Source organism: Python bivittatus, unplaced genomic scaffold (genome assembly GCF_059951505.1).
Source record: "Python bivittatus isolate LINGU-HERP-01145 unplaced genomic scaffold, Pbiv_v1 ctg000040_np1212, whole genome shotgun sequence".
NCBI classification, from domain to species: Eukaryota; Metazoa; Chordata; class Lepidosauria; order Squamata; family Pythonidae; genus Python; species Python bivittatus.
Genome location: NW_028277032.1, coordinates 3,354,819 through 3,369,834, shown reverse-complemented (window position 1 = coordinate 3,369,834; position 15,016 = coordinate 3,354,819). Strand labels below are relative to the sequence as shown.

At 52.9% G+C, this 15,016-nt stretch overlaps 1 protein-coding gene across 1 annotated transcript; it reads right to left on the bottom strand.

Annotated features, from left to right (window-relative positions):
- Positions 1–35: 35 nt before the first annotated feature.
- AZIN2 (antizyme inhibitor 2) lies at positions 36–12,293 on the bottom strand. The gene is made up of 9 exons (XM_088153888.1): positions 12,161–12,293; positions 11,545–11,705; positions 10,189–10,361; positions 8,432–8,566; positions 7,983–8,148; positions 5,687–5,849; positions 3,931–4,043; positions 2,599–2,813; positions 36–1,957 (listed from the first exon to the last, which is right to left on the bottom strand). The coding sequence occupies exons 1-9, from the start codon at positions 12,276–12,278 to the stop codon at positions 1,813–1,815; spliced, it is 1,389 nt and encodes a 462-aa protein (XP_088010014.1). The 5' UTR covers positions 12,279–12,293; the 3' UTR covers positions 36–1,812.
- Between the last annotated feature and the right edge of the window lie 2,723 nt (positions 12,294–15,016).

Here is a 15,016-nt window from a genome sequence, read left to right as displayed (position 1 = left end):
CGCGGCGTAGCGTCCCAAAATTGCTCGTGCGCGCGTGGATTTCGTTCTCCGTTAGGGTTTTGCGCCCTCAAAGGGGCAAGGCAAGCAGGGAGGCCCCTATGGCCCGCGGCACCCTGCAAAGGAGCCCCCCGCCGTGAACACTGCGAATTCCCACGGTTCCACCGCCGCCGGCAGCCTCCCCACCCTCCGTGGCTGACGGCGCTCGCACCCGAGGAAGCGCGCGGAAGCCTCGAGCCGCAGCGGCAACATCCGAGCCCGAACGAAGTTGCCGCCCTGTGCCCGTTTGGGAGGGGACAGGGCCGGCCGGCAAAAGGGACAATGAACTCGGAATCCGTAGTCCGCGTGCTCCTCTACAATGCCTATCTCTGTGGAGGAGCAGAGCGCCGGGCTCGCCCGCCTTGCTACGGGCGCCCTCTGCTGGCCACGGGCGGGAAGCGCTGGCGCCCTCCGGCGCTCGCCTGCCGCAGCCGGCGGGGCTCGCGCCGCTTGCTGAGCCCCGAGGACGGAGGCGCTCCCGCGGCCCCGAAGGGAGCAGCCGCGGTCCGTCTGCGGGCAAGGGGGAGCCCCCTTCCCTTGTCCGGCCTCCTGGACTCCTCCAGGCGCGCGACGCATCCCGGCGTCGCTGCAGCTTCTCGTCCTCCAAACGCGGGATGCGCCCGTCGGACCGGGCGGGGGGTGCTCCGCAGCGAAAGGAAACCCTGCGGGGCTGGCGGGGCCCGTCGGCGCCGCCTGCGGGGACTTGCTTCCAGCCAGCGGGCTCGGGCTCTCCAAGGGGCAGAGCCGCGCAGGGCAGGAAACGGGGCCCCGGTGCCAGCCCCGACGCGCCAGAGCCCTCGGGGCACGGAGGAGGCTGGCTTCTTCCGCCCGGCCTGCCCGGGGCCAACGCAGCTACCCTGGATCAGGGCCTGCGCCTGCTTCCCGCGCCCCCCTTCCTGCAACCTCCGGCCGAGGGAAAAGCAGGTTCATGAGTCCTGCGGCCGCGGCCGCGCAGAGTTGCTCGGGGGTCCAAAGGCAAGAGGGGGAAATACTGACAAAGCGCAGTGGGCGATCCGATTCCTCCGTTAAACGCTTAGCGGAGGGTGGCGCATCTTCTGTGAGCAGCAGCGCATCTCCCTGCAGGGCGGCCGGCGGGGCGCTCCGAACAGCCAGAGATGGGGGTGGAGATCAGGATCGAAAAGTAATCGGGGCTCAGTTGAACTTAAATGAGATTCGCTTTGGTGAATAGGATTACTCTCTGTCACGTGACGAATAACGTTGCTCTTCCAGCACGTTAGAAACTTCATTTTGGTGAAGGCTTTTGTGGGGCGGGGGCCGCACGGAGCCTTTCAGGACTCCTTGAACCTGCACAGATTCTGCCTTGTCTAAAAAGCTTCGGCTGCCTCGGCCCATCAAAGGTAACTGTTCTGGAGGCCACTCTCCATCCCGTGGAACGAAGCGCTGATTTGCAGCCGCAGCCAGCCGCTGAACTGTCTGACCTGGAAGCAAGCAGGATGATGGGCTGCTCTGGCCACGCTTCCAGCAATGGGGTGGGGGTCCCGGCCTCAAACCCCTCTGCTGGCTTCGTTCCTAATATGCCCCCAAGAATACCCAAGACCAGGCTAGGAGGAACAGGATTTATGTTGCATACTTAAAAACCACACTGCTTGGAAAGAAGAAGAGGAAGAAGAAGGAGAAGAAACCAGGTCCTACTTCAGGGCAGAATGTGCAAGAGGCAGGCCAGCCATTGAAAGAGAGCGAGAGGAAAGGCGAGAGAGAGCGCGGCAGGGCTCTGCGGGGAGGAGGTCTGCCCCCGTGATGAAGGACTGGCACGGCTTACATGATGCTTGCTGGAGTGAAGACGGGGGCAACACACAGGGTGTCCGTGATCTCCCAGCCACAGGAGAGGGGGGCGCACGTGCTCTCCCGATCCTCTTCTTCCGGGTACAGCGATCTCCCCTTGAGGAGCTGGACAGCTTCCCTGCAGGAGAACAGAGTCACCTCAGCTCGTATTTGAGACAGGGCCAAGTGGTCCTGAGGTCAGCGGCCACTCCCGTTTCACTTCCACTCTGTGATTCAACAGGCCCTTAAAATATCAGGATGCGGAGGGGTCAGCCCTAGAGGTAGACCAGATCAGGAAGCCGATGCCACAGGAAGACAGAACTGCACTTTATTGGGACAGGCTCCAGTAACGGAATCTTGCAAGTCTGCCTGTTTTCTCCCTCCCCTCCATCTCACACCCCGGGGAGTCAGGGCGAGCCTCTTCCTAATACTTTTCCTCCTCTCTGGGCTCAGTGCAAGCGTGTGCACCTGCTGGGTAAACAGCTTCTGGATGGTTTCTCCCAGGTCATCTATCTGACTCCCTACAAGTAGCATGTAAATGTTCTGCGTTTTTGAAACAACCGGGCAGTGATTCCGGTATTGTAAGAATGCTCTGCACTTCATATGCTCTCATTATTTCAGCATTCAGTGTGCTCACCCTGTAATAAAACTCAACATTGTGTCTAGCAATTTCATGGCAGAAGCAGGATTCAAGCCAAGAACTTCTGGCCCCTTGTGGATTCTGTTTCATGGGGTGGAAATGCCCTCCCCCCTTTCCTCCCGGTCTGGAAACCATCTTACCAGGCCATTCTGGACATAGCATAGTGAATTTGGGCTGGCTGAGATCCCTGGAAGGAGGAGGGAGCAAGCACAGTGTGGGCTCCCATGTTCTCAAAGATCAGCCAGTCCCCAACCTGGAGCTCAGGGAGTTCCAAGCCATCTGCAATTCGGTCCAACCCATCACCAGTTGGTCCCCGGAAGCTGCTGCTGTGCAAAGGGAGATCTGGTGGGGGCTTCTGCAAAGACAAGAAAAGAGCTATAACAAGCCGGATCTTCTGTGATTCTCCACAGCTGCAGTTCAAGCTGGCCTTCAAGCTGACCTTCTCAAGACTGCAGTGATCTACTCTGACGTTTTACAAATTCTCAGAATCCTGAATGCATATGTTTTCAGAATTTATATATTCTTAAATATGCAGAATGTCTACGGCAACCGATTTTCAGTAATGTTAGCTACTATCCCTTTGTCTGTTTACATTGCACTACCAGAAGACCCAGTGCCAGATCAAGGCAGACCCTTCTAACTCAAGAGCCTCCAACAGCAACTTGAAGAAAGACCCTTCTAACTCAAGAGCTTCCACAACAGCAACTCGAAGAAAGAGGGATGGCCCAAAGTCGTGCAGTTTCCATGGTTGTGGGTGGACCTGAACCAAGGTCTCTTTGATCTAGCCCCATGTCTTCCCCACCACACCACATTGGCCTTCCTTGCATGATCTGCACGCGACCCAAAACACAAGTCACTGACCCACTGGCACATCAAGCCCTCTCTTCCGATTTCCCCTGGTGCCAGAAGAGAGGAAAACAAAGCCTGCAGGGAGTGGTCACTCAAAGCCCAGAAGGAAGCCCCTTGCTGCAGGGGGAGCCAAAACCTCTGGGCAGCTATAGGAGAGCAGAAAGGTTGCTCAGGAAACAGGAAGGGGCACTTTTCCTGAAGCACCAGCAGGTGTTTTCCCACCAAGCCTTTGAGAGAGCAGAGGGAGGGACCCAGACTTTGTGTACTTCTCCTGTGCCTCGGGGCTGGGGCTGGGGCTGCCCATTGCTGAGGACAGAAGAGATTTCTGTGTGATAGAATGCTTCGATGAAGGCCCCACTTGGGGAGATAAGCATTTCCTTAGCCCCCAGCAGGAGCGTGGGAAGATTAAGAAGATGAGACTGGCACCACCCTAAGGAATTCGCAGGGTTTTTGCTTGCTGGCTTAGGGAGTTTAGATTCAGTCTGGCAGGATCCTGTCTGTGGTTGGAAGCTAATAAAAGCTATCGAACTAGATCTGTACTGTCTCGTGAAGTTCCTTGGGCTGAACCTGACATCCTGCTTTCGCAGGACTTTTCCCTTGCTGGGTTATGGACTTCTCCTTACCTTAGGCAGGATGGGGATGGGGCAGATGTTGCTGAAGATGACCGAGCCAAGAGAGCCATAGACCCCATCGTTAATATGGTAGACGAAGCTCTTCTTGCCATCAGGTTCTTCCTCTGGGAAGAGCAAACAGCGCAGTGCAGTCAGGGAGGCCTTGGGGGATAGAGGGCTGGGGCTGAGGGAAAGTCACCAGCCGTGTTCGTTCTGCACAGGTGGGTGGGTGGCTTCGCGCCTGACTTGCAGGCGCTCCCATCTGTGGGAAACCGGGCACCCTGGACTTCCAGGCCTTGTGGGAAAGCAGGACTGAACGTCAGTGTGCAAAATCAGAATTGCACTTTCCTGCCCAGCCACGGAGTCACGCAACCCTTCGGCTGGAAGCGGGGAGGTAGCTATGCCCCAAAGGAAAAAAGCAGCAGCGTCATCCCCATTGTGGGCCAGGCTTTGGGTAAGGAACTGGGGAAATGCAGCTGTGGTCAGGAGGACCTTGCACAAATTCATTTTTTGCGTCAACTGCGCCCATTCCTGGAGCAGGAGGCTCTGCTTGTGGCCATTCCTGGCTCAGTCCCCTCCTGTCTGGATTATTGTTCTCCACGTGGAGCTGACGTGGAAGCTGCAGCTGGTCCAAAACGCAGCCAAGTGGGTAGTTACAGACATGCCTCAAGGTGCCCGTGTGGGGCTGGCTTTAGGCTAAGGTTGAGTGGGCACAGGGCTAGGGCGCCAAACCTTAGTGTGGTGCCAACACCGCCCCTCCTTCCAAAAACAAAGGCCACAAGAAAAATGGTTAAATTTAATGTCCTAATACCGTACACAAAATGCAAAATTGTATCAGCAGGAGGTGGAGTCATCAGTCAACGTGGCCTACAGGTGACATGTTCCCAAACTGGCCCTGCGCCCGTGTTATACTATTCTTCGTGAGCTGCCCTAGCTTCTGGTAGGCTTCCAGGAGCAATTTAGTCGACCATCATTTATAAAGACCAGCCGGGCACAGGGCCAGGTTATTTGCAGACCACTTGGCTCCTATTAATTCTGCCCGCGCCCACAGATCGGAAAGAGCCAGCATGCTCCTGCTCCTCCTGTCGAGCAGGGCCATCTGACGGGAGCCATGCAGCCTGCCTTCTGCATCGCAGGGCCTGCTCAGTGAAGCAGCTCACCCCCCGAATTTGGACAGCCCCAACCCTGCTGGCCTTCCGAAAGGCACCGAAGACCTGGCTGTTCCGGTGGGCGTTCAGGGAAACTGACTTCGAGAGATGGTTAAGAGATGTTTTAGGGAAATGAACTCCATCTTCAGCTGCTATGTGTCCTGTTCTGAGGTTGATTGTTTCATGACTTTTAAGTTGCAGAGTTGTTTTGAATTGGGCCGCTATATAAACTGAACAAATAAATAAAACTATAGGGTTGCGAAGCAGCTCTTGGCAAGCCTGAGTTTTGATCAGGTTTAGAATGGGGCGGACAGAGAGGAAATGTTGGCTTCTTGATTTCCAGCTAGTCATTTCTGGCTAGGCCCCGAGGGGGGCTGTAGCTGGGCAGCTGGAGGACCAGCACTGCGCCCCCAAGGAAAGTCTGGCAGGGCACCTGGTCAAGTGAGGGGCAGCGTGTTTGGATGGGTTCACACACCATGTCAAGCCAGGATGCGGCTTGTTTCTTCTAGCCTTGGGGTCTTCTGAGCCCCCAGTTGCTGGTGTGTAAACCCGGATGGATGGCTGAGCATCTGCAGGTCCCTGGGAGGAAGAAAGTCCACCTGGGAGCTCTCTGAACCTACCGTCTGGGCCCGGCTGGTCCAGAGGAACTTCCTTCTTGGCAATTATGTTGACCACCAAGGTAAAGGCTGAATTCACATAGTAGCGCCCCAGTTCAGCGAGGATCTCAACCCCACAGCCTTCGGGGAAATAGAGGTCCAAGGCAGAGTTGATCACAGCTGCTGTCTGAAAGAGTCCGGCGGGCGGGAGGGAGAAGAGCGGAAACCTCGCCATTATACGCACGCGCAACGGAAGTCCTGCCTTGGACTTTGCAGCTGTTGGGAAAAGAGGCAGCTGGGGCCAGACAGGATGCCACGGCAATCTGACCCTGGCCAACTTCCTGTTGGCTTGTTTTCATAAGAGCACATAGCAAGTAAGGTAGGAGGAGGTCCTAACCGGGATGCCAGTATGGCATAAGCAGGGGAGCCCTTCCATGCACGGCAAGGACCTGGTCTTGCCCCTTCCCACCCCACGGTTGATTCTCAAAGAGAAGCATTTGCACAAGCACTAACTCTGGAGAGGATCTCACATTTCGAATGGCCCTGGTTGTGCTCAGGAGCTCATTCTCTCAACAAACACGGCTAAGGGCCTTAGCCTGGCCAGCGCTTGACCCAAACGGCAGGCCAAACAGCTCTCTGGAATTGGAGCACCAGCCGGGATACCTTCCTGGCCACTCTTCTGCCCCCAGGAACAGAGGGGTTCAGGGGCCGCTGCTTTGGAAGCCGAGCAGAAGCAGCCCCGTCTGGGGATCTGGGGAGATCAGAAGAAGAGGGCCTTCCTCAAGGACCAGACGTGTCCTGGGCAGCAAGGAAAAGGCAGAGTCCTCCGTGGCCTTCAGCTGAGGAAGAAATCCTAGGAGTGGAAATTCCTGGGAATCTATCCAGCCAGGGGCTCCGGCAGGGTGAGATGGTGCCCCGGAAGCTCCAGGTGAAAGCTTGCCCTGCTTCCTGTGCAGGCCCATACAACCCTTAAGAGCCGAGCCCCCCTAATCCCGGCTTCTCTTCTGGCATGGCAGGCGCCCTCCGCCTCTCCTGTCATTTATAATCTCAGTTCTGGGTCTCCCCTCCAAATGGCTAAAGCCTTTCTGAACTGCCACCCTCAACATGGACTACAAGTTGGACTACAAGACACATAATTCACAATTACACAGCTGTGCTGCCATGCCGTTGTAGTCCTGCACATCTGGAGGACTGCAACCTGAGGAAGGGTGGCCTCCTTTCATAAGGCCCTCCAATTCACATTGCATCTCTTTCATTGCACTTACTAAAATCAAATCAAATACAGCAATTACCACACACGGGTGCATAGCACCTGCATTACGTTACACTGAACTTGTTACTGCCTGTATTAGATTAGCTGAACAAGGGGCTCCGTGCTGTTAAAAGGACTCAGTCCTGCAAGTGATCGATGCCAGTTTGGCTATGAAAAGCCTTGTCCTCGGCTCTGCCATGATAGTAGGTGACAGATATAGAACACATCAGCTACCCGGGAACGGCGTGAGAAAAGGTGCAGGGGAGCATTTGAGGGGCTTCTGTAAAAGTTGCAGTGGAAGAGGATGGGAGCCGGTCCCTCACGCAGCAGCCGCTGCCAAGGCCAGGTTCCTTTCCCAAAGGGGATCGTTTGACTCTCCTGTCAAGGACTGTGGATGGCAAGACAATCCGTTGCATTAACTGGCGGGGTTTGTGAAGGGCGAGTCGCTTGAGGCACCTAGCTGGTTTAAAACAGTCAAGATCTTCCCACTCAAGCCTTGGAGAAATTTTTGCTAAGTTCACTATCCACGTCCAGAAACTTTGCTTAAGATTTGCTGTCAACGGCTGTCAATAGTTAAGAGGGACCAAACCTCGTGAGAGTTACGTTTAGCCTTAGTCAGTGACCACGGAGTCTCTGGTCTCCACCATACCGAGCCCTGCTTCTGCATGAACACGGTGCCACGCTAGGAATGCGCTTGGTGGCCTGAAACAACATTTCAGTTTGAATCACCTCCAAGTTACTGGAGCTCAGCTGGGCCCCATGGAAAAGTTGTGTCAATGCTGGGCTCGAATAGTTTTAGAAGTGTTGGGAGGCTCTCTGCACCTTTGCAGCAGAGAGAGGAAGTGAGAAGCGGCAAGCGGGACACAAAACGCAAATATTTAAGCGTGCCACCTGCTTGAGGCCATGCCCTTTGATTCTCCAGGCTGATATTTTGGGTTTTTTCATACACCATTGAATTCTTGACTCAACAGAAATTAGAGAACGGCCCAAACTACTCCTGGCCAGCTGAGAGGTCTTTGGAGCCAACAATATGCTCCAAAAGCAGGAACCAAGCAGGAGGACTCCTACCTCTTCGAAGCGCCTCCTAGACTCTTCAGCACTAGGAAGTCCTCCTCCAATGTCCAGGAGATGCATCTTGTAACCTAGCTCTGCACCCATTTCCATGACCAGGTGAGCATCTGCTATGGATTGTGTGAAGATCTGAGGGTCGGCGCAGCTGCTTCCAACGTGGAAGCTAGAAAGGAAAGCAGATGAGTTGTCTGTTAACACTTACATTCACTTACGCAGCGAAACTGCAGGGTGCGCTGCTAATGGTGCCCTCTGCCTGACTGCCTGGCAACTTCCATGGGCCACCACTGACTCCACCCAAGTGTTGCTCGCTCCCAAGTAGTTGTGGTCCCCATCTCAGACACTTCCATGGCTTCCTTTCTTTGGCCAGAAAAGAGCACTATGGGAAGCTGTGAGATTGCCCAGTAAGCAGGTTCCCCCATGTCTCCTCCTGGGTGCTCTGCGCCTACCTGATGCCCGCCACCTCAATGTTCATCTGCTTTGCAATCTCGAGGAGATGTCGGCAGGTTTTAAGGGTGGCACCAAATTTCACACTCAGATGATTGGAGGACCTGAAGTCATCAGTAGCCAGTTGCAGAATCATTCTGGGGCAATGGGAGGAACAGACTTGTTTGGCAACAGTTAACAACTGTGCTCTACCTTTTATTTAACACTAGTGTTCTGTAAGGAGCCTTAGATGCAGCCAACACATCTGAAGCTCTAATTCACAGACATCCAATAGAAGCCACAGTGACATCATGTGTGTCATGATGTCATTGTACAAATGACACATATGACATAATTAAGGTCATTTTTGAGATGATGCACATAATCTCTCTCTCTCTCTCTCTCTCTCACACACACACACACACACACACACTGTCAGCCCTCCAAGGCACAGCAGACTAGGAAACCAAAGTCATGCAGGCTAACACTACTTTTATTATAAGGTTATAGTAACTGAATCTTGCAAATCTGAATGTGCTTCCCCCCTCCCTCCCTGTATCTTCATGAGAACTGGGGAGGGTCTTGTCTGAGATGTTTATTCGGGTTGAGTTCTGGCCGGGACCCAGACTTCTTTTATCCAACTGTTGTCTCGGCTGCAGCTCTTCCTCCGGTCCCACAAGGTCATTCCTCCTGCTCATTACACACACACAAACACAAACACACACACCCCTATGGGTGCCACAGCCTTACTGTCTACCTTCAGATACTGTATTGTGCTATGACAACTTTTGTTTAACTGTTGTTCATTGGAAAAGAAACTGAGAGTTGGCTGGATTTGCAGAACACACTAAGCCAAGGGGGTCCCGGTGGAAACATTTGATATTTTAAGAGCAAGAAAATGGTTGCTGTGGAACCAGCCACGAAGCCCTTTGTTTATTGGAAAGCAAACTGGTGAGGTTGGTTCTTTCCACACAAGGTACTCACTAACAACTCCCAAGGCAGCCTGTTCCACTGCTGAACAGCTCTTCTCCTTAGGAACATTTCTCCAATGTCCAACTGAAATCTCTTCCCTTGCAATTCAAGCCCACCATTTCTTGTCTTCTGGAACAACTCTGAACATTTCGGAGATCTGGCAGGACAGGCATGCTCCAGGTCCCCTCCGTGAGGGAGGGCCATCTGGCAGGAGACAAGAAGAGGGCCTTTTCTCCTGTGGCTCCCGCCCTCTGGAGCCCCATCTGTCCAGAGAGCAGATTTGCCCCCACCTCACTGGCTTTTCACAAGGCCTTAAAGACCTGGTTTTGCCATCAAGCCTGGGGCCCTTATGGTGTGGACGAGCCCGTTTATTGGTTATGTTAACTGGGATGATTACTAGCATTGTTGTGGGTTGGTTTTTTGGCTGCTATTTATGTTATTTATAATTTTGTTTATCATTTTTATTCTGTTTTTAACTGTTAGCTGCCCATTAGTCATCCCATTTTGGACTTCAGTACTCCTGGCTCTGCTTCAAATTCACTGTATCTCTCCCCCCACCGCCCTTTCCTTGAACAGAAAATTGGTTTATTTGAAGAGAATAGAGTGCACACATTTCCAGAAAGCTCCCAGCTTCTTTATAGCCAACCAGGAGGGATAAAACCTCTTTTTGCTACCTGGAAAACTTTCCAGGAGTCCAACAGCTCTTGTGGTCTTCTTCTTTAGTCACTAGTTATTGCTGCCAAGACCTCTCCCCCATTCTGTGCAACTGCCCCTTCCCGCATAATGCCCACAGATGCTGATGGCCTACCTGGCAGATGGGTACCTCCGTGCTACCTTCCCGAGCTCCACTTCATTGTCAAAAGTCATCAGCCGCACCCCTTGGCTGGCTGCGTATCGGATCAGGGAGATCTGCTTGCAGGGGCTGGTGCAGATGATCCTCTCTGGTGGAACTCCAATACTCTTCACCATGGCCATCTCTGTCTGGAGAGTCACAACCAATGAAGGTAAAAGCACTTGGCCATCTGAACTTGGGGATGGGGGTGATGGGCCCTGACCAAGAGCAGGCACTGACCCCCAAATTCCTGCACCCTGTGGAACCCCGCTGGAGAAGGGAAATTGCAAGGGGGTTCAAGTCCCCATGAAATTCTGATCTTAAGGGTCCAATGATTCAGAAAGCCAACGGTGGCCTTGAGAGTCAGATGCTCATGGAACTTTGCTTTTCTTTCCTACTGTTCTCACTGCAAGTGTTTTCTTGTGAAAAGTCCCTTGCCCTGCTCAGCTCTATTATCCACCCAAATGTGGCAAACCTAGGGACTTAGTTCTGAATTTCCCTCTTAATTACCCTCAGGACTTTCGCCTTCCAAGTCCTCTTTTGAGAGACTGATCTTTTAACCTTCCTTATTTTTTTGTTTTAAGTGTCATACGTATTTTACTTATGTTTATTGATTCTGAAGCTTTTTTTTAAAGGAAATGTTTCAGAAATAGTTAGCAAGACATTTGAGTAGATGGTGTCTGGAGGGCTTGCTGTCCACAGCCGCCTGGCCTTGCAAACTTAGAGAGAACTCTTGTGGATATGAACTGGTATTAGATTCCACCGTATGACAACTGCTTCGTTCTCAAAACACACAATGCATATTCCAAGTATCCATCCAGCCTCTCTTAAAATCCTTTTTTTTTTTTTTTTCTGACTGCTTTTATGCCAGGTCTTTGATGCACCTAACTCCAGATGTTCCCAAGTACCAGGCGGGTTCCAGTTGTAATATTATTAGATCTGCCTGAAAGAAAGATGTTCCCATAAGCAGGGAGGGACCAGTTTCTGTCTGACACTGACTGGAAGGCATTATGAAACTGGCAGTGGCTGGACTCTCTATCAAGGTCCCTTGAAAAACAAGACTGACATTCACATCTGCTTTTCTTTCCACGCCAATAAGTGTTTGTGTGCTGCAGGACAGTTCCACAGCTCAGAGGACCTGCCTGGGCTGTGCGTGCAGCCTGCTGAAAAGGGAGACAACACAATCTCTCTTTTCCTACGGGGTGCCCAGAGGATGTGTTCAGAAAAGTCAAGATGGTGGCCACAACAGTGCAACTGAGACTCCCCCTCCTCACTTTCTGACTGCGCCCTGCCAGCGCCCCTGCTTTTCTCCACAGGCGCTTCTTGCCCCACCTTGCTGGTGCAGCTGAATCCAGCCCCCAGCCCTGCCAGCATCTGCACCACTCCCTTGCTGCCGTTGCACTTCAAGGGGTAGAAGGGCTTGACGCGGGGCAGGGCCTTGAGGAGGCGCACATGCTTCTTCACCACATTCTCGAGATTCGCCACAAAAAAGGCTTCTCGGCTGCCCTGGAGAGGAAGAAGCGCAATCAGCACCACCCGCAAGCTGATCCATTTTGCACCCGGCTCCTCGGGGGCCTCCCCACTTCCGTAAAGATTGGGCTCAGGGTTCTTCCCTTCAGATACTGTATCCCCAGGTCCCCAGCCAGCTCCAGATGGACGTCAGCTTGGTCACCATTACCCATCTTAGGAGTTTCGCAAGATAGTTGTAAAAACCAAATGGGAAACTCTCCTTCCATTTCTGGGAGAGAGGGTGCAATAGTTGCACAAATTCTGAAATGGAAAGAGCTGAATTTTGAGTTCTGTGTACGTTATGGAAGCCTGCATGATAACTACTCTTAGCCCTTCCTTCCCTGCCCACATGGCTTAGCCACACTTGCCAGTGGGGACCCGCACCCTGGGATGAGTACACATACACGCACACCCCCTCCATCCTTAGTGCATGGAAAGCCAATAGTCTTGGTCCTCACCGTCTGGGCCACCTTGAGGAGGAGACTCTCCAGGAGATCCCTAGTGGTGAAGCCCTCCTCCACCATCATGACATCCAATTCATCCAGGTACCTGGTCATTGTTGCCACCAAAGGAGGATCTTGCTTCGAAAGCCTCCGTCAGTAGGGGGGAAAGTTTTTAAGTATGCAACACACTGTGGAGGGAAAGCGAGACACCAGGAAGCTCCTTCTCAACCATCTGAGTTGGCAAAAAGCTCCTTCACAAGCAGTTACTCTTCCATCATGTGCTGGATGGTTTCCATACACTTAAGCAGGAAGATTAGAAAGGGTTCCCCTTCTTGAACTTGGCAGGAGATCACCAAGGCTCCCGGATTGCTACAGTAGTTTTCTCCAACCTGATGCTGAGGATGGCAAAAGACTCCAGGTTGGAAAAGGCACCCAGAAAATCTGGAGATCTATTGGCCAGCTTTTATGGTGAAGGGATCGCGAAAGCTTATGTCTTTTAATAAAATTAGTTAGTTGGAAAAGGCGCTACCAGGCTCCTAATCATCATCTCTACATGTACAACTAAAGACATTCGAGTGACTGTGATGATGCCTGGGGTGCAGACTGTCATTTTACAGGTCCAGCAGGTGAGGTTGACCTGAAGCTGTTCAGTGTATTGACCTGAAACTAGGTCAGTGTATTTGCAACGTCTGTTCTGCTTTTACTTCCTCTGACCAGATCCAGGTGGAGACAACTTTGTCTTGCTTGCTGAAATGTAGAATGCCAGCATGATGCTTTCCCCCACACCTATGAAGATGGTAACTGTGGCTGAATGCTTTGCACATTGCCTGCCCTTTTGTTTAATGGAACTTTCTTAAGTTGAATGGCAGGGCCAACAATGAGCCCCACTGGCCCCACTCAGATCAGTCACTTGGCTCCAGAAGCTTCTTAGAAGATGGGGGCACTGCAGTCCATGGCTTAGTTTGGAATTGCGGACAAAAGGGGTGTGTGTGCAGAAAGCAACCTTGCACGTTTGTCTTCTGATAAATAGGCACTTAATCTCTAGCCCTGTGGCAGCCATTGTGTAAATAGGCAGCCCCTCCCAGGACACCCAACTGCTGTCAAAATTCACCGGTGGCCTTTGGCACACAGCAGTTGCTGATTCCATTTTTATAACAAGAAAGGCTTTAGTGACCTTCTCTTTCTTCTGATTAGTGTGTGTAAAATAAAGGATTGTGGGAAAATTCGGGTTGGACCAGAACTGTTAGTGGAGAGATAAATTGTGAGGGTAACTTAGAATGTGACTCTGGAGTAAGGTTGCAAGTTCTCGTGGCATCCGCAGGGCTCCCTGTTTTTACGGATGGGTGGGAATGTTTCACTTCTACTGGCGTGCCCATGTTGGAAATGGTCATCCAAGTGAGTTTTTAGAAAACGTTCTAGAAACAAAGTCTGGGTTCTGCTTCCTGCTTTTTGCTCCAGCAGATTTCCAGAGAAAAAGAGAGAAAGAAATCCACAGGTCCAGCCAGTTCTGATCAGCGTTGGGAAGCATCAAAGAAGCCCCTGACAGGGAGAGGAGTCGCAATGGACGTCCACTTCGTTGGAGGAGAGAGTTGTGACTGCATGACCAGGAAGGGATTCGCAAAGGAAGAGAATCTGTGAAAACCCTCTGAGACCCAGCGTCATCTCACTGAGCATGAATTCACTCAGAGGGCAATTCTTGTTCCCAGACCAGCCCTTGGTCATCTGTGGGAATCCCCACTCCCGCCCTCCCGCCCTCCCGCACCAAGCCTGGAAGAAGAGAACTTGGTAATGAGTTAAATGGGGTAGCAAACTGGATAAAAGTTATTTGTGAAAGGGCACGTGTGTGTGTGTCCGCTGTCCTTTAAGTACGAATGGCAGTTCTTTTTAAAAAGTGTGCTTTCCTCAGATTCCCTCAAACCCAGGCCTCACCTGCCAGTCTCTCTTGCACGGCCCCACATGCCAGACAGAGAAGGGGGGCCTTTAACCCACATTAAAGCTGTTAAATGGGGCAGAGGAGGAAGGAGGCCAGCTGTTCCTGGCCTCTGTCCATGCTCTGTCAGTCTGGAGTGGCAGGATGCTCCCCCCCAACGCCCCTACCCCATCAGTCCTTGTCCGGGGGGGCCTCACCGTCCCGAAGCCTTCCTCCTTCCCGGGTGGCTAGGTGTAATGCCAGGGGGGTTCTCCGGTGAACTCTGAGCTTTTGCAACACCCCGAGGCGCAGTTGCTGCTGGGGATCCGAGGTCTCTGCAAGAGGGCGGACGGAGACAGGCAGGGTCAGGGCTGTGCAAGCTCCCTCTCGCCCTCCTCTCCTCAGCCACAGCCTAAGCCCCCCCCCCCCGCCCCAAGGCCAGACCCCTCTCCTCCCTCCACCCACCTTAAAAAGCATTTAAACGGATTTTGCCATGGGCTCCCAAGAGTAAATATAGGCTTCGGCAGTGGCTCCTCCTCCTCCTCCTCCTCCTCCTCCTCCAAAGCCTACACCATGCAAAGCAGCACCGGCTAATCCTCAGCTCCCGCACCCCCCCTCCGCATCCCTGCTCACAAGAGTCGCCTTGGCAACCAAGGCCAGCACTCGGATTGGCTGAGGGGGAAGGAACAAAGCAGAGTGCTGGAGTGATGCTGAAGCCTGGACCTGCGGCCCAGAGGCTGGGAAGGGAGGGGGAACAGCGGCTTCTGGCTGCGTGGGGGGGGGCAATTTTTCTCGGGGGTGGAAGCAGTTCCCCAAATGCGTTGCCCTCTGTTAGGAGAAACAGATGCAGATCAGGGGTCTCCCCAAGGAAAGACTCCAGGCAGGACCGATTTCTCAGCAAGAGGTTTTATTTATGGCCAGCTGGATGGGTGCCAGAGCCTCC

Excerpts from the sequence above, each read along its gene's own strand:
- AZIN2 (XM_088153888.1), bottom strand. The coding sequence starts at position 12,278 with ATGACCAGGTACCTGGATGAATTGGATGTCATGATGGTGGAGGAGGGC. Across the intron at positions 10,362-11,544 it reads GATTCAGCTGCACCAGCAAG|ACAGAGATGGCCATGGTGAA; the intron begins GTGGGGCAAGAA and ends GTGACTCTCCAG. Across the intron at positions 1,958-2,598 it reads GCTATGTCCAGAATGGCCTG|GGAAGCTGTCCAGCTCCTCA; the intron begins GTAAGATGGTTT and ends GTTCTCCTGCAG.